The sequence below is a fragment of the Chionomys nivalis genome, chromosome 21, assembly GCF_950005125.1.
Source record: "Chionomys nivalis chromosome 21, mChiNiv1.1, whole genome shotgun sequence".
NCBI lineage: Eukaryota > Metazoa > Chordata > Mammalia > Rodentia > Cricetidae > Chionomys > Chionomys nivalis.
The window spans coordinates 49,371,537-49,390,767 of NC_080106.1; the positions used below are offsets into that span (position 1 = coordinate 49,371,537).

Below are 19,231 nucleotides of genomic sequence, written 5' to 3' on the forward strand. Positions count from 1 at the left end.
TTATATCTGGTAATCAAACTGGGTGCTAGGCTCCATTTCTGGGGTGCCATAATTCTGGATGAAGGGGCCGTCTTTTGTTTCAATTATTCTATGAAAGTTGATGCATTGTCTGCTTAGAAAAAAGAAATGTTCAACTCAATTAATTTATTAGACATTAGTCACATGCCCTCCCTTATTACTGATTCTGAACATCTGTCACAGAGCAGACTTTGTTCAGGACATGATGAACAGCTGCATCATTCATTACTGGGTGAAAGGCGTGTGACACCACTCAGCCTCGACACACGCATGACACCCATTTCCCAAGACGTGCATATTGCATGATGCCACACAGAGCATATCAGGGCACAGCCTGGAGGTTTATTTGGTCTATCTGTTTATATACAATCACTAGCGAAGACGGCCGGGAAATAAGCAGCTAGTATATTCTAATCTACTTTACTCCTAATCAGAACCAAGGGGCGGGCCATTGCTCTTTAACGACAAATGATCTGTTGACGCTTTGTGTGCATAGCCTAAAAGTCTTCTAATGTGTCTGTTCCCTGTGCATCTCAGGCCAGCAGTGCACACGTTAGCCAGGCTAGAAAGAGGGGTGATTGCAACCAAAGTCCCTTCCTCATTGTGTGGGACTTCCAGACAGGGAGGCTGCCATCACATGTCAATGACACTTCTGGCCACAAAGAAAAAGGAGTGGAACCTCTCTGCCTGTGAATGCACCACCGCCTTCAGGCGTTTCAAGTTCTTTGTCAATGGGTGGAGTTAAGAGGCAGATCTTTTCATGGGTTAAATCATGAGATTAGGTCTGTGTTAGCTACTTTTTTCTTTGCATTTGTTCTGATCCCAACAAGAAATAACTGAAGGTAGAAAGGGTTGATTTTGGCATACAGTGTAAGAAGGAATAGAGACCGTGACATCAGGGAGAGCACAGTGGTGGGTCTGAGAACCCCAGCTGGACACACTGCATCCATGGTCAGGAAGCAGAGAGGCCCCAGTGAGGCCCCAACTCAAAATCCCCTAGCTGGGATCAAGTGTTCAAATGCCCCTGTGGGATATTTCACATTCAAGCCAAAATGAGGTCTTTGTCAAACTGACAGGGGCACGTTTGACTTTTCCATCTTTGTGGGACACAGATTCCAGTCTCCTGTGGAGGAGTGCCATTTAGAAGCAACCACGGAGCACCATTTGGAAGCAACCACAAATGCAGTTTGGAAGTAACCACAGAGTGAAGGCCCTCTCCCAGATGCCAAACCTTCTGGGTCTCCCAACCTCCAGGATTGTGAGAAACACAGTTGTGTTGCTTCTAAATACCGCAGATGTTGGTATTTTGCTCTAGTAGCACAAATAGACTGAGATAAACGATGATCGTGCCCCCTCTCTATTCCTGGAGCACCCAACGTCATTTGGCTTCATCATATTAGTCCTCTGTTCATGCACCTATGTCTCACATGCCCAGGGATTCGCCAACCGCACAGCAGCACACTGGGGACAGGCTGCATTATCAGCTCTGCTGTATTCTTTGCCACAGTCACCATGGGGTTTTGTATACCATGGGCATTTCTGCATGCTTTTATGGACTGGGAAGCTCCTAGGCACTACTCATTTATTCTTGACTTCTTTTTCGTGACATCTGAGAGTTTGTGCATTGATGTGGGATTTCATTGGTCAATAAAGAAACTGCCTTGGCCCATCTGATAGGGAAGAATTTAGGTAGGCGGAGTAAACAGAACAGAATGCTGGGAGGAAGAGGAAGTGAGCTCAGATGCAGGGCAGCTCCTCTCAGAGCCAGGCGCGATGCAGCCAGCTGCCAGGTCAGACATGCTGAATCTTTTCCAGTAAGCGCACCTAGTGGTGCTACGCAGATTATTAGAAATGGGCTAAATTAATACGTGAGAATTAGCCTAGAAGAGGCTAGATATAATGGGCCAGGCAGTGTTTAAAAGAATACAGTTTGTGTGTTGTTATTTTGGGGCATGAGCTAGCCAGGCAGCCGGGAGCTGGGTGACAGGAACGCCAGCCCGCAGCTCCCACTACAGAATGACCCCCAACGTGTGGATAACTATATCCACAGAAAGCCTGAGAAAGCTCGGGAAAGAATAGAGTACAGCATGTTTTCTTGGTAGCAGCAATTTCTCGGGTCTGCTCTGCTTGCTAGAGACAAACAAGCGCTCTCATCTAAGAGAGGCTTCCTGACTCAGCTTTAGCTGCAAAACCCTGCAGCTTTTAAGAGGTCCTGCCATGAAACACTTAAATGGTGTTGATAAAAAGCTGACTGAATGCTTGTTTGTTTTCGGCCGTAGCAGGAAAAAAAGCTGTGCTGTTTTAAAATGCTGGCTTTGTGTTCCGTCCTGCCAGGGCAAACTCTGACTCTTTCAAGCAAGTGGTCCTGACTACGGAGCTTTTTGAGTGTTGCTTAATAACTGTTGCAGTTTGCTTGCTGGCAGGGACCTTGAAATGCCTAGAGTTGTAGCGATAAACGTGGCTACAGTCAGTACCTCAGCCACGAGGCTAGAAAGCTAAGGTATGGGCTGGATCCAGCCGTCAAAGCCACGGTTTTAGTCCTACTGATATTGCTTGGTAAATTATAGACTCATGTGGTCACAAAAGAGACATATACAGTAAAAGAAAGATTCAAAGTCGAAGAAAATGTCTAAAGGGTTTACAGTGTGTTTAAAAATATATGCAGGCTAAAAGTTAATGTTCTTAAAAGTAAAAAAAGGAAGAAAGAAAGTAGTTGGGTGTGGTAATACACACCTTTAATCCCAACACTTGGGAGGCAGAGGGAGATTGACCTCTGTGACTTCAAGGTGTGGTAGCACATGCCTTTAATCCCAATGCCTGGAAGGCAGAGACAGAAGGATCTCTGAGAGTTCAAGGACAGCCTGGCCGACAGAGTTGACAGAGTTATTCCTGAGCATTCTGTAATACAAGGCCAAGGTGGGAACTGAACAGCACTAGTGAATCTACTGTCCATAGACAGAGGAGTATTGATATCTAACTGAAGAGAACAGATACTGCCCCGCACCCCAGCAAATGGCCCTGAAGCCACCAGCTTTAACTGTTCCTTGCCATCTGACCCAACTCTGCAACAGAATCGCTGCAGAGAAAATTTTTCTGTGAAATTTTCAGTGAATAAACTTAGTGATTTCATTGATATGAAAGTGCTTCATCATGTTAACTGAAGAAGCCAATATGCTAATATCCACAGCCCAGTGCTTTATGGATAATGTATGATCTTAAATTGCTGTTGACTTTCATTCAAAGTGGTAACCAGCTCCTTGCACTCAGGCAGCAGGCTGTGTGGCCACGGTCCTTACATCATTGCCACTCGCTAGGATCCAGGACAGTTAACACACAACTATTTTTGATCTCATATTCATCTTCCTTAATTTCCTACTCTCCTCAAAATCACCCAGCTTCATTAATTCTTTAGCAGATTTCTCAAGTGCACTACAAGAGACATCGTGTAAAAAATGCTGAACAGACAGAAGTACTCTTGAAGGAAAATTTAAACGAAGTTTACAGGAATGACTCCACTTCAGAGGTCAGAGACTTTGGAAGGACCTAAAGCGCTGGAATCTCACTTCTGAGGCTCAGGCTGGAAAGACCATCAACAAACCAAAATTAGTTACCGAGTGCCAATGACGTACTGAGCATTTTCTTAGATCCCTGGGCTGATATTGAAAAGCATGTTTTCTCTCTGGACAGCCAGGGTGCAGACAGTACAAAAGTGACCGAAAGAGTGACAGAAAAGGACAGCTGGCAGGATGGAGCTCAGTGTAGAGCACCCGACTCAACCGCCGGGGGGGGGAGGGGGTGCTGTGGGGCTTTTGTTTGTTTTTAGACAGGTTTCCTTATGTAACCTAGGCTGGCATTTGAACTTTAGATCCTTCTGCCTCTGCCTCCTGAGGGCCGAGATTACAGGTGTGTGCACCATGTCCAGGTCTAACTCTAATTCTTATCACTAGAATAGGTTGGTAAAGGGAAAGATACATGGTCTTAAAAACAAGGGTGGTGGAGGAAATGCCTGACTCAGAGAATTGTCTCTGCCTCTCATCTGTCCTCATTTACACTGCTGTGACTTGAAAGGGAACTATCTCCCATAGGCTCACATCTCCTAACACTTGGTCCCCAGGTGGCAGCAGTGTTTAGAAAGGACTGAAAACCTTTAAGACATGGGACTTTGCTGGAGGAAGTGGGGACAGGCCTTGGAGATTTATAGTCCGGCCCAACTTTTTGTTCACACTCTGCTGGCTGATTATGGATGCAGTGTAACCAGCCAGCCTCCTGGTTCTGAGTATGGATGCAGAGTAACCAGCCAGCTTCCTGGTCCTGAGTATGGGTACAGTGTAACCAGCCAGCCTCCTGGTCCTGAGTATGGATGCAGTGTATCAGCCTCCTGATATGGATACAGTGTAACCAGCCAGCCTCCCGGTTCTGAGTATAATCAGCCAGTCTCCCGGTTCTGAGTATGGACGCAGTGTATCAGTCTCCTGGTTCTGAGTATGGATGCAGAGTAAGCAGCCATCCTTCTGATCTGTCACACACATAGCTGTCATAATGGACTCTAGCCCTTTGGAACTACAAGGTCAAATGAGCCCTTTCAACCTGAAGTTACTTAAGGGAGAAAGTAACTAAGACTCACACCTAGAGGACTGCTTCTAGGTTGCAGAAGTTCCCCTAGGTGTCCTCTGCCAGCCTCTATCTTCAGGTATAGTCTCACTGTAGTTTAATTCTATGGCAAAGATTAATCCCATTTTGAAGTGGCAATGCCTGTTCTCTGCAGACAATGAGAGACCACATTGTTTTCTTTAAGAGTCTCAAACCCAGCTATCTATGAGAAGCAGGTGAGAGTGCAAAGGACTGGTGGATAGAAGACCCTAGGGGAGCCACCGTGTGCCACCCGAGGGAGGTCATCATTGTAGTAGACCCTAGGGAAGCCACCGTATGCCACCTGAGGGAGGTCATCATTGTAGTAGACACTAGGGAAGCCACCGTGTGCCACCCGAGGGAGGTCATCATTGTAGTAGACACTAGGGAAGCCACCGTGTGCCACCTGAGGGAGGTCATCATCACTACTCTCCATCACGACAACCAGAGTGCTCAAGCGGACTGTGACTCTCCAACTGCTGTCTAGCTGAACTTTTCACAGCTAGAAAAAGAGAAGAGACAGACTCTTCCAGAAGTTAGAAAGAAAGACTAAGAGGAGAGAAGGCTTCAGCAGTGGGAATTTTCCCCTGAGAGGAGGCACTCGTGTTTGTGCACGTGTGTGTGCATATGTGCACACATGCACATGTGAGACAGCCATGGACAAAAAGAAGAAAAATGAAGGAAAGGAGGAAGAAAGGTTACATCCTGGAGACCAAAGACATCCCAATTAGAAAGGAGAAAAGGCTGGGGACAAAAGAAGGCACTAACAGGGAACTAGTGCCGAGGAAACTGGCCGGATTCACCCACCTCCAGGCTCCTCTCATTAGCACAGCCATTCCTTGTCACCGCACAGGAAATATACTCCCTCCAGTGACTCTGGATCTCTGGCATTTGAGATGAGGGTTTGCCATGTTATAACTCCAGCTATCCTAGCCATCCCTGAGGGCATCCCATGATGCCAGCTCCCCAAGGTGTCCCCAAGGATGCCCTAACTACAGTCTGTGCACAGAAACACCTTTCAGATGCAAAGACACTCTTGCAACCAGTCCTTTTAAAGTTCCAGAGTGTCAGGTGCACGGGGCCCCATGGGCACTGTTTGTTGGGAGGACGGCTGGGGAGAGCCATCACTGGGGACAAGTGCCCTCAGTGTGGACAAGCGTAGTGACACAGCAGTCAGAACATGAAAGGGATCAAGGTGCATAAAAACATTACATGAAATGGCGCACAACGGTACAGCCAGCATAGTACTAGGGAGATGTGGGCTGGATTTATTCCTGCCACAATGGCTGGAATGACCTTTCTTCCCTGGAGATCACTTGGTCACTAGAAGAGGCTGGACAGTGAGACACTGAGACCTATCACTCCCTTGTTCTCCCCAACAGTCTTAGGACAATAACACAAGGCTCAGATGACAGACAGTATCTTTTGAGAAAGGTTACATACGCCTCCAACAGACTTCTAATTTTTAATATTGGCCACCGTTTTAGAGAAATTGACTGAAACCGTGAATCTTAATTTCAGGAAAAGAAGAAGAAAAGAAAAACTTTCATTCCAAGCGTAAGTGGGAGTTTTAATATGTGTGGAACTGATGAGGAATCTGAGTAGCTGCAGTGATCTGAGGCGATAAGTACTGTATTGTTTCAAGGTAGAATTCAATAATTAATCATTTAATACATATCTGAACGTTCTGAGTTTATAATAAGAAAAGTTCTGTGCTGAAGTATTAACTCATATTGTCACTTCAGTGTTTAATAAAAAAATTGGAAAGAATGTTTCCTTTATTATTCCCGCTTTCCTGCCTCTCCTCCAGCTCAGTAGCTGACGGATAAGATCACTAGATTGAGGCTCGCTGCGAAGCTACCACAGGCAGGCACCCACTATGTTTTGTCGTCTTGTAAATACAGCAGTGCCACTGTCTGCAGACACACCGCAGCCTCATACCACACTCCCCTCCTTCAGCCTTCCTCCCTGTGAGCAGGCATATGCATTCTGAGAAACTCCTCCAGGCCAATCGTTAGGCTGGTGGGTTAATTTGTTCAATAATTAATCTACCCACAAAATGTTTACAGAGCAGCTACCATGCCTCAATGCCTCGGGCTCAAGGCTAGGTACCAGATTTTAAAAAAAGACAGAGTCTGAAACCAAAATGGACAAGCTAAACCCTCAACATAAGGTGTGTTCCCCCTGACTTTCATGTTTTCAAAGAGATCTTCTTAGGTTCTTTGTTGGACATTTTATTTTCTGATGCTGTATACATTTTAAAATTAATACCTGGCATCAGAAGCAAATGACACAAAAGGAAACAAAAGTGAATTCAGCATCATAAAATACAGAACACCTGTGGTTCCCAAAGCACTGAGGGCTGGGCATGTGCTCAGGTGTAGAGCACTCACCAGTATGCATGCAGTTCTGAGGGCTGGGCCTGTGCTCAGGTGTACAGCACTCACCAGTAGGCATGCAGTTCTGAGGGCTGGGCCTGTGCTCAGGTGTAGAGTGCTCACCAGTATACATGTAGTCCTGAGGGCTGGGCGTGTGCTCAGGTGTACAGCACTCACCAGTGTGCATGCAGTCCTGAGGGCTGGGCGTGTGCTCAGGTGTGCAGCACTCACCAGTGTGCATGCAGTCCTGAGGGCTGGGCCTGTGCTCAGGTGTACAGCACTCACCAGTGTGCATGCAGTCCTGAGGGCTGGGCGTGTGCTCAGGTGTACAGCACTCACCAGTGTGCATGCAGTCCTGAGGGCTGGGCCTGTGCTTAGGTGTACAGCACTCACCAGTGTGCATGCAGTCCTGAGGGCTGGGCGTGGGCTCAGGTGTACAGCACTCACCAGTGGGCACGCAGTCCTGAATCCAGAGCCAGTGCTGCATAAACTGGTGGTGTGTCTACAACCCCAGCACCCAGGAGTTTAGGTTCATCCTAGGCTCACATTAAGTTTAAGGCCAGCCTGGGCTACATGAGCTCTACCTCAAAAACAATAAACAAATGAAAAAAAATGACTTTCTACTTTCAAAAAGTGGGAAAAATATGAACAGACAGGAGTAAATAACTACAAATCATCATATAAAGATTTTACATCCAGAATAGATAAAGGACCATGAGCAAAGAATGATATGACAACCAACATAAAGAAAAATGAAAAAAGGCCTTGGCCTGACACCTCTCCAAAGAAAATACGTCAATGGCCAGTCAAGATTGCTCAATACCCCCAGCTGCCAGAAAAATGCAAAGCGTAACTAATGAACGATCATAGTTAGCAGGATGAATAATCAAAAGAAAAAGTATTGGCATGAACATGGAGAAATTGGAAGCCTGCTTTCAGCTGGTAGGCTGTAAAAATGTTACAACTTCTTCATAAAGTTCAATGTGGAATTAACATGTGTCTAGAGGGTCTACTCTGAGGTATATATTCTTAGGAATCGAAAACAAGAGCAGGGAATTTTGGATTTGAATGAGAAATGTCCCCCAGAAGCTCACGTGTTTTCCTATTTGCTCCCCAGTTGGTGTCATTGTTTAGCGAGGTTATGAAACCATTAGAAGGTGGAGCCTCGTTGGAGGAAGTGTGTCTCCAGGGGACGGACTTGAAGTCTTACCCCTCTTCCTATCCCTTTTCTCCTTGCCTGTATGTCAATCCACTTCCTTCTCCCACCATGCCCCTTGTGATGGGATGAACTCTGTCCTTCTGGAACCATATGCCGAAATAAACTCTGCCTTTCCTAAGTTATCTTAATCAGGGAGTGTGGTCATAGCCACAGTAAAGTACCTGATACAGATATGCTGAGGGGCATTTGTGTACCCATGTCCACAGCTGCATCATCTACTATACTCAAAGGCGGCAAATGGCCACACGCAGAACTCAGTCTAGTTCTGTGTGTAATTGCATTCAGAGACTTTATTTAATGCATACTGTTGGATCACCAACACAGAACCCGCTGCAAAAGCAAAGCAGCTCACGACTGTATGGTGTTTTTCTTTTCTCTTGGCACCATTCCAGCCTTGCTGAGCTCAGTGGCGTCAGGACTGCACACCAGCATGACACTCTTGCCATTTGAAGCAGGGACATCACCAAGAAAAGCATAAAACTGCACAGAAAGCAGCAAAAAACCAGAAAGCATAAAGGAAGCTGGCATACAGTCTCAGAGCTGAACCAAAGAGGCAGAGCACAGCCCTTTGGTCTCTACTGCAGGGTGCACTCTTTAGTTATTTAGTTTGCCTTCCGCATGTGCTGTGAATGCTGCTAAGACACTGTGTGCTCGTAGTGAGATTAAAATTGGATGTAACCACCAGCAGGCAGACCCACAGGCAGAGACTGCATAAATAATGAGGACCGAGAACATACGAAGAAGGGAATACTGCTAAGCCATAAAAAGCAGTGGAAGTTGAAGACATAATTCCATGTGGGTAAAATATACAATATTATGTTCAGTGAAAATAAGCCAGGCACGAAAGCACAAATATTGTTTGACTTCATCCCTACATGATGTCTAGAAATCAGGCAGGCTCATAAACTATAGATCCATAGACTTTAGAGCGGGTCAGTGAGGAATTATCACCCAAAATATTTGGGGTGTCAGCATGGGATGACGAAAAGGAGCTGGTGCTGGTTATATAATAGCACACATGTCAAAGTATTAACTTAAACGGCAAATTTATGAAATGTTTACAGCTATGAACTGGATGCACATATGTAGGAGGATTAGGAAGATCAGCTCAATCTTCTGTTCCGTACAAAATCAAATGAAGATCTTCTGGTGGCATCCAGGGTTCTGTCTTATCCACACTTCCGGTTAGAAGGACCACCCTTAGTGTGTTTTAAAAACAGGTTTACTATCTAACAATATATTTAACAGCAGATTATTAAGGAAAACAAGAAAATTTAAAATGTGCATGCCTGTTCTGTGGCTTTGCTTTTGATGAAAATTTATGCTAGGATGATTCTGACCACTTGCCAGAGGGGAGTTGTCTCAAGAACCCGCAATGTCCTTACACTTTCTTTGGAATAGAATCGGTGTGGTGCCAAAGCACCAAGGCGAGCTGGGACCCCTCGCAGATGACTTCAAAGTTGGTTGTGTATCTTGGCACAATGCTTTCTCCTTTACCATCATTTGCCATCTGAGACCCTCATTCTAGAAGTCTCTGCATTCACGTCTCTAGCGGGAGACTTCTGTCGGGAGATGGCCGTGGCTACTGTCATAATTTTAGTGCTCCCTTTTAAATATTTTCGAGCAACAATTACAAAGAGGCATTGCTGGGTAGGAACGTATAAGAAACGTGCTAATGTGAAGTGCAAACAGCAATAAAATTAACTTAAAATGGGAAGACATTCATCGCCAAAGAAAGAAATCTACTAAAAGTTGTTCAGTCTTTTAAAATGCATCATAAAATGAAAAAAATGTTTCGCTGCAGAACAAGGCTTTGGCTTCTTTATGATTGGAAGGAAGGGTAATTATGATTGTCATGAAAACACATCGTGCAGCTGTGTACAGTTAACAAAAGACCCATTCTATGATGCGCTCCAAACCTGGCACTTTAAATATTCACATTTCCTAGAAATGAGCTTCTTTTCAACTGGAGCAGATAGCAAAGAGACTGCTTTCTATTAACCATGGCACTGTACCAGGTGAGGCCTCAGAGCCAACTGGATCCGCTTTCTTTTGGGACAATTCCCACATATATGATGTAAGAGTTACATATACTGAGCTATTGATACTTAGACATGTGTGTATTATACCATTGTAAAGAGTGATTTTTCAGTTTTTAAAATTCAATGTTTTTTTTTTTAAAAAACTCTTAAATGCTCATTTCAGTAGATTCTTTCACACTTGTACATCTAGCTTAGGGATTATTTTAAATAACAGCATAACAAATAATTCTGCAGCTTGTTTTATGAGCACTAATTAATAGGTACTTACTCATTAAAGACTAGATCTGGTGCAAAATAGAGAAATTGGCTGTTCGTATGTTTGTACGATCTCCAACTCAAGGCAAACGATGAGAGACACATCCAAGAATACTGGATGAGGGTAATTTGGTCCTCAAGAGGCAAGTTTTTAAATCCTAGAGAACAGAACAATTAATCACAGAAAGACACTTAGCATGTGAGTACATTCCAGGAAGAATCCCACCTAACTACCTTTCCATAACACACTCAGATCAATTCCGCAGACATCTATGGGGACACGTGCTTGGCTCCACACAAGACTTCATTTGAAATTCACAGGAAATGCTTGGGGTGGGGGTGGGGATAGAGGTGGAGCACAGCTGAGCCGGATTACAGGAGTGTGTCCAGTGGGGCTCTACCCTGATAGCAACACACTGGGAGAATCCGTCTTCACCTGTGAGACTTGTGTCATTCCCATGCAACCAAAGGCACCAGCTTAAAGGGGACTTTAACTGTCACCATTTGCATATGTGCAAGAGCAGAAAAATTTTAGGCATTTTGTCTTTGTGGTGCCTAAGAATCCTTACTCCTGGCTCCCCATTGCTTGGGCTATGAGCTGTTGGCAGGGCTCCACAGCAGGGCTGGCATCCTTGCTCTAGCCTCCCCAGCCCTGCCCCATGCTTTCCTCACTCCTGTTTCCAGTTGTGTGGTGCTATCCTTTGGACTGAATCCCCCCCCCCTTTTATTTGCTTCATGCTGCAGGTTAACCACAGGTTAGGTCTAGGCAAGGTGAGGGCATCTCTCCATGCTGCCTCTATCCTGCCTGGCCAAAAATGAACACGAGGTAGAGAGTTCAAGGATGCTTTCTGGGTGCTGAAAGAAGGGAGTTTTGTCTGATGTACATCATACATATGCATGTGATGCATAGATAGCCATGTGTGTGCAATATGGAGAGTCCAGAGGTCCACGTGGGGTTGGCTTGCCTATCATTGTCTACCTTATCTTTAGAGGGAGGGTCTTGCCCTGAATCTGGAGCTAGGCTGACTGGCCTGAAAGCACAGAGATCCTCTGTGTCTCTCTAGTACTGGGATTACAGGCCTGCAAAACAGGGATGGGGATATGTATGCGCGCACGGGCGCGCACACACACACACACATGCATGCGCGCGCACACACACACGTGAGCACACACACACACATGCACACACACACATGCATGTGCACACACAAATAAAAATGACAGTTCTAAGGATCTAAACTCAGGTATGTATGCGGGAACTTCAAGGACCATCTCTTGAATCCCAAGCAGGATTGATTTTTTTTTTCAACCAGGAAGAGTTGGTCAGGATGCTTTACAAGGCTTTAGGTTTCTTGCGCCTGCACTTAGATGAACTGGGGTACTGTGTTGCCCAAGGCTAGCTCAGTGCAACCTCAGTATCAGAATATATTTTTTACTTCGTTAATACTTGGGGACAAAATAATCTCTTTCTTTTGTGAATGCCAGCCGTCCGCCTGTTTTAGGAACAATAGAACCACAAACCTGCATTCTTGGAAAGAAAAAAATGAAGCAGTATCCAGAGTTCTCCCACCACTCTGGGGTCTATGATAGACATGTCAGGATGCTGCATAAAACAAACACCAAGGCACCACTAGTATCAAGCCGAGCCCTGCGCTGTCCTACCTGGAAGTACCTTGGCCCACTTCACGACTTGGATCATCTGCTTGCCTGCCAGGCGGTTGAGCGTGGAGAGCAGGCTCTCCGCCGTATCTGGCTTGGAACTGTCATAGCCAGCGTACACGATCTCAGGCTCGATGTTCTCAAGGACCATGGCCGAGGACGGCGTGAGTGCCCGCGTGATGGAGGTGAGCTGCGGGACCAGTGCGGAGTTCACGGACGGCTCCTTCGTAGGAGCGATGTATGTGGTCCCCTCTTCTGGGCTCTGTGGAGGAGGTGGTGGGGGCTGCTGTTGCTGCTCCTCGTGAAGGCCTTTTAACTTGCCCAGTTTCTTTGACTTTCGAGCTGTGAAATACAAAATCAGAAGGGATAAGGTCAAAGATTCCTAACGAACACGGAAGTGTGGTGCAAGCATCCACCAGCCATCGAGCTGCTCCATGCGTACTCCCTCCTAAGGGAGTCTTGTACCACAAGCAGACTTTCAAAATAGTTTCCCAAGGCAAACGGCAAAGCTCCCAGGCTACTGTGAGCACCGGTCTAGCAGCGTCTCCTTTCCCGCGACTCGCGGAATGTCCTTCCTTCTAGCCCACGGAGACCTGCACATACCTGCAGACTGCACGGACCTCATCCTGTTCTCATAACAGGGAGTAGGAACCACAGAACAGGACCCAAAACTGCACTGCAGGATACAAGCGGGGTCCATGAAAATAAATAACAAATAAACGGAACGCTCTAAATGGCTGGCACACTCTAAATGGCCGGCACAAAACTCCCAATTTAACAATTATTTTGGGTAGTGACTACCATGATTCTCACTCCAGAATAGCATTCAAGAGTTTGTCCAATCACAGGAAATGGCATTTGGAGGAAAAGCATTTGCTTCAAATGCCAATAGCCTGGGATTGGCTCAGGAGAAGGCAAAGGTAACTGGGACGATGCATGAGAGAATGGGTAGAAAGAACTTTCCTGACTCAGAAGAACCAGCTTCTGAGGCTGAGCTTAGGGTTGTGATAGTTACAGATTTGCAATTATAACAATGCTTTCAATTGATTTAAAAATTCTCCACAAACAAGACACAGCTTTGATTTCATCCTAACGCGAATCCCAGCCTCACTGAACACAGAACTAGCTATACCACACTAATGGTCCTGATGTAAAACATAATCATTTCTATTTACAAGTATAGCTATTAATATTTATCATGTTCACCACAGAAAAAACCTACAGCTCAGCTTTCAGTCCTCACCCAAGAGCAGGCCCCTCACATCTGCTACACAGCCATTAACCATCGGCACTAGGATTAACGGAAAACTACGACATAATTTCTGCCCATAAAAAGTTTAACAAGCTAGTTTAAATTTTTCAATCATTTGTTAATGGACTCGATTGGAGACCGAGGGAGGATTCTGACAGCGGCATCTGAAGGAGGACTGGTGTCTCTTAGCCACATGGAAGCTGCGGACTGTGGTACGTGGAATCAGGCTGCTTCAAGGGGGGTTGTGAATGAAGACACATCAGAACGTATTGACAAAGCAACTGGCCAACTAGATTTGAGGAAAACCAAACAGCTAAATAATCAGAAATGCCCTGGAGTAGCCCAGGAGTCCTCTGGAGCAGTCACTGGCCATGATGGCAGTCAGATCCATGAGGCTTCCGTGCCATAGAAACATCTCTGAGTCTCAGGGTGTTTGACTGGATAACGGGTCTCTGTGAAAGACCCCACTTGAGAGATAAGGTGGAAAGCAATTGTGGCAGGCATCATGCAGATCTCTGGCTTCTACCGATGTGCACATACCTGTCTGTGCACATACCTGTGTACATACACACAAAGATTCTAGACACTGTGGTGGCACACGTCTATAATCCTGGAATTTGAGAGACTAAGACAAGAGAAACAGTGTGAATTCAAGGCCATCCTGGCTATCAGAATGATTTCAAGCCTCTCATGAACTGCAATGAGATACTATCTCCAAAAGCTGAAAGCAAAACTGAGAACGAGTTCATTAATGTTTTCTCATATTTCCTGAGACTCTGACGCTAGACATATTCTGACCAAGTAGGAACAGCAATGCCTGATATTTTCATGTCTTATTAAAAAGAATATCTGCTTGCAAATTAATTATAAAATTTGTATTTGCTTTATGTTCTAGGACTATATTGCTCTGTTGATTTCTCATGTTTGATTTAAGATCAATGCTATGGATATCAAAAAGAATACTGAATGTTGTCTCTGGGCTGTCATGGGTAGCATAGCTGAGAAGCAGGTTATCAGCATTGTCTTCAGCATGCCACTTCATACATGTTGTGGCTTTGTGAGCACCTGGGCACGTGGAACTGAAGGGTCATTCATCTTTACCAAAACAGTGTATGAATTCTTCAGTCATAGGCATGTATCTGGTGTCTTTTCTGAAGAACCAGGGGTATAATGAAGAGGTCGCATGCATTCTTACGTAACCATACTGTGTACTGTTTTGTTAACTCACAAATTCTCAGCAAATGTTTGCTGAATAAATTTGTTTCATTTTTAAACATTAATAAATTTTACAGTGCATCCCATACATGAAGCCCTAGTTTATTTCCCTGCGAGAAATGTAGGCAAGCTTCTGAGATTTTTCAGATAACATTTTTAAGTCACTAATTACTCCTTTGCAAGATTTCTACTGTGTAATGACCCGTCTATGAACTTACCACTCTTAAAAAGTTGTATTTGAGATACTAAGCTACACTTATTGAATACTCAGTTTCTGAACACTGCCCAACAGACTTTCTATAGCTTCAGAAGTCCAGTGCTCACCATGACCTGAGATTAGACATTATTGCTATTTTTTTTTTTTTCAGATGAAGAAGCAGAGGTACCAAAGGAGAAACGCCTTTTCAAGCTTCCAGAGCTAGTGAATGCCAGGGTAAGCCAGGGAACCCAGCCGGGGCCCTGACATCCATTGCCATTCTGTGTGGCTTCTCTTCTAATCCATTCTCTCTACCTTCTCAGGGTTAGCTTTATGCTTTAGGATGAGCACCAGCTTCAAATCCAACTGCATAATTAAGATGTTTGCTAATTATACAGCGATGATTTGGGCTAAAGATCCTCAATCAATATGTGTCTATTATTCAAAGTGAACCTGGTTTTGGGGTAGGGTTCCTTCCTAAATTCTGTGAATTAATGGCCACTGAGCTTGGGGAATCTCACTGTCCCATGTGGCCAAGTGGCCAAGGACACACTTTATCTTAACTGTCAGCCAATAGCAGTGTGCCCATTCTCTTTCTCTCTCTCTCTCTGGATGTTCCATGCTTGTAAATGTCTCCCACTTCCACTTAGACTCACTTAAAAGAGGAATTTCATTTTTCCATATTGGATTTTATAGAAGCTATTGTGTGCTCAGGGGTTTCCCCGCAAGTGCCAAGGCCTTACTGGCAACATCTTGGCAGCTACTATCTCCTGCCCAGCTATGAACAGAACTCCATAGATTCTCCATGGATTCATTTCCAGGATCCAGCAGTGGAAGGCCCTGCTTCCTGTACCCGGCAAATAACCAGAGCACCAAGCGGGAGTACTTCTGTGGTACCCTACAAATCAGGGGATACTTCCCAGCGTGATCTGGTAGCACAAACCACTTTGGATTCCAGTGGTCTGTGCTACTCTGAGGAATATGATAACCCGAGTACCTAGGCTGACGCAATGATGGCTCCTAGAGATGAAGCCATTCTCGCCTCTGCCAGGGTTTCTCCAGCTAAACGCATCACTTCTACTCCCTTCCATGTCAGAAATCACGAACTGTTGAAAATGAGGACTCGGCAGCAGATATTAAAGATGCTGTACAGGGATACTATTATTATTATTATTATCATCATCATCATTATTATCATTATCATTGTTGTTTTCCTTTCTGTTGGTTCACAGGCCAAATGCAATTGCATCCCAAGTCAATAACAGCACTGCCTGACTCTTAGGGTCTTGATTTCAGCCAAATAAACATGATTATGCTTTTGGTACAGGACTTCATTTTCTTTTAGTTCCCAAAGGATGAATGCAAAGTCAGGGACAACTTCGCATTTTTCTGTCATGTCACCAAAAGAAGAAATGTCACCTTTTTACACATTGACTGGCTATACAGCAAAATCATCTTAATTTGTACTAGTAGGGAAAAAAAAGGCATCTAAATGGCTCCTAAGACAACACGTGCTAATTGGATGGGGTGAGGGGCTAAGGGCAAGTGACCTTCATGAATAAATAATTAGCTTCTCAATGGAAAATAAAGTGGCATCTCTTGATTGTTCCCAAATACTCCTGCAATAGTTGAGAAGGTTGAAATGGATTTTCAGAAGGATCTGTACATATTTTCAGATCCCTCTATGTAATTAACAAAGTACTACGCATTACTGATTCTACAGGACATGCACTATGGTGAAGGTAAACTCAATTGTTCACCACTTTGTAAGAAATTCTGAATTCGTGAATCTCCAACTGAATTCTCCAATATGTAAAGTTATTTCCGGGTAATATTACAGCCATGATCAATATAATTTTGTTGCTATTATCACAGGTCATATTTTCCAAGAACTTGGTGAATAACTAGCATCCACCGACTGTGGAGAGAGTACTGTTCTGCAGACAATGAAGTTGGTGGGAAAATCTTAGCACTGACAAGAGAGAACTGGTTTGAGGAAGCTGAGTCTGAAAACTGATTACGGTTATACAAGCTGCCAGGGTTGAGTTCCGGGTGAGGGTACCATAACATACTTGGAGAAAAGACAATGGCAGACAGTGGTCTCATCTCTGCTGTCCCTTCTTTCTGTTGCTCTGTCTAGATCTGCTTTGGCTATGACCTGAAAGTGAACTAAGCCACATTCCTGTAGGAGACACATCCATAATCAAATACTCTGACCCACCCAAGAGTAGAGTTCCTTCAGACCAGAAAGCAGAGCAGAGTGGTGAGGATGGAGGGAATGCCAGGAAGGAAGAACGGGCTTTGGAGTCTACAAAACAAGGTTCTGTACTATGGCTTTCCTGTGGGAGATGCCTACATGTTGCTCCTGGGTCTGGGCATAGATATGTCTACGGCATTTTATTTTCTATGATTACATTGGTCTTTTTCTTATTCCTTTTATATTTTTAATGTTAGTAAGAGTCAGGAATATGTATACACACACACACACACACACACACACACACACCAACAAGGCTCCATCCTCGGTTGGGGTTTTAAAGGAGAGACAGATCTTTAGTGCAGCCAGGTAGGAGATGCTGGTCAGAGGGCCTTAGAAGGTGGAGAAAGTCCTCTGTGCTCACCTGCACAGGTATGGGGAGGTGTCCAGAACTGTCTTCAGCTCAAACTTTTGCTCTTCCTGAATGAAAAAAAGTAGGTGGTGGTGCAGGAGGAGATTAGAAGGGGGGGGAGTGGTGGAGGGGAAGAGAGGAGGAGGAGAGGAGGAGGGAAGGAGGAGAGTTTTGACAGCAGGGACTGAAGCTATCCCCTAATTCTAAAGTTCCCTCTGGCACTTTGGACAAGGGTCTGTGGAGAAGGGGCAGGCAGTGTGGTGGTCTGTGGGTCCCTGTGGCAATTCCTAGACAGCTGTGTTGAACAGACCTGGGGAAGTCATCAGGGTGCAGTACTGAAGGTCCCCACCCACAAATCCACAGAACTAAAATGAGAGAGAAGAGGACTTCACCCCGTGTTCTGTGCAGGGGCTGACGAGAGGCCCCGGAGCTCTATTTTCATGTGTCATCCCCTCCAACCCAGTCGTACTTTGAAAACTTAGAGATATTTTCTGAATCATACTATCCACATCGTTTTTTCTTTCCACCGAGAATGAGATAGGACAAGAAGGCTTTACAGACCTAAGAGGGGATTTAGACTAGAGCAGGAGCATCTTCTCTGAGCATCCTGGACCGTGCTATGGAGAGAGCCTGGAATGCAGTGCCTGAGAGAACGTGCAGTAATACTGTTTTCTGAATAGCTTGTGGTCTGGCGTCAGGCCTCCTGTGGCTCAAGCGCAGCTTAGAAACAAGTGATTGAATGAGTTTTGGAGATCTGGAGCCCTGTTGTGGAAATCAGGAGACCCTCTCATGTACATTCCAGTTTAGATTTGTCTGAAACACGGGACTAAACTCCTTATCCCTGCACGTGTGGCTAGACCTAATCTGAGCAGTGCTTTCCAAAGTATGCATACGGGCAAATACTGTGACTTTAGACTACATGCTTGAAAGAATGTTCAGTGTTATGAAATCAAACCCTATCCATTGAAAGAGCAGACTCCCCATCATAAGGTATAGCACTGTTTGCTCAGCTCCAAATGTAAAATACAGTCTTTCTTTCCTCCTAATCCCAAGTCCATTTATGAGCTGGGAAGTGGCGGCAGAGCGTAACCGAAAGCTCTACTTGCAAGGTAAGTTCAAAGCTAGCCTTTCTTTAAAATGCTGCATTTGGTCTTCATTCGCACCCTAGGAGGGGGGTGCTGCGTTCCCACCATTGTTCAGAGGACAAAGTGACCAGCAGAGTGACAAGACCCTACCCCAAACTGTAGAATTGGGAACGATGTGGAAACTCCAGGTTACACTACAGCAGACATCTAAGCAGGAAGCTCAAAGGTCAGAGTAGGATCTAGAGTTCAGTTGTCTGCAAGGTCACCTTTTTTTAGTGACAGGTGAGTTTGTTAAACAGAAGGCCTGTGGCCACCTCAACCAGGTCACAGCCTGTTGCCTGTTTTCTTTTCTAGTCCCCAGGGCAGTGCAGCCAACCACACACTGTGGCTGCCATGACAAGCAAGACAAGCTTTTTTTTTTTTTTTTTTTTTTTTTGCTCCGGGCTATGTCACCTTCACTGGGAGACGGTCCTTAAAAGGCAGGAAGCAAACCAGTCAGTTTGCCTAGGATCTAGAGTTTACCCCAGGAGGAACCTGTGTTTTGGTAAGAATTGAAGCCCTAAAGCAACACTGCAATTGATAGTTGAGTTCTCCAAAAATTCTGTTCTCTGAGGATCACTATGTAGGAGACTGACTTATTTGTAAAACATCTCAGTAGTTCTATATTACTGACT

The 19,231-nt window shown here is 45.0% G+C and overlaps 1 protein-coding gene across 6 annotated transcripts in view; it reads right to left on the reverse strand.

Annotated features, from left to right (window-relative positions):
* Nr3c2 (nuclear receptor subfamily 3 group C member 2) overlaps positions 1-19,231 on the reverse strand; it is a 328,469-nt gene that overhangs the window by 62,881 nt on the left and 246,357 nt on the right. For all 6 annotated transcript variants that reach the window (XM_057753604.1, XM_057753599.1, XM_057753601.1 and 3 more), the window contains 2 exons: positions 12,204-12,542; positions 10,555-10,699 (listed from right to left, as the gene is read on the reverse strand). In XM_057753604.1, the coding sequence (XP_057609587.1) occupies positions 10,555-10,699; positions 12,204-12,542 (484 nt within the window). The remainder of the gene's footprint in view (positions 1-10,554; positions 10,700-12,203; positions 12,543-19,231) is intronic.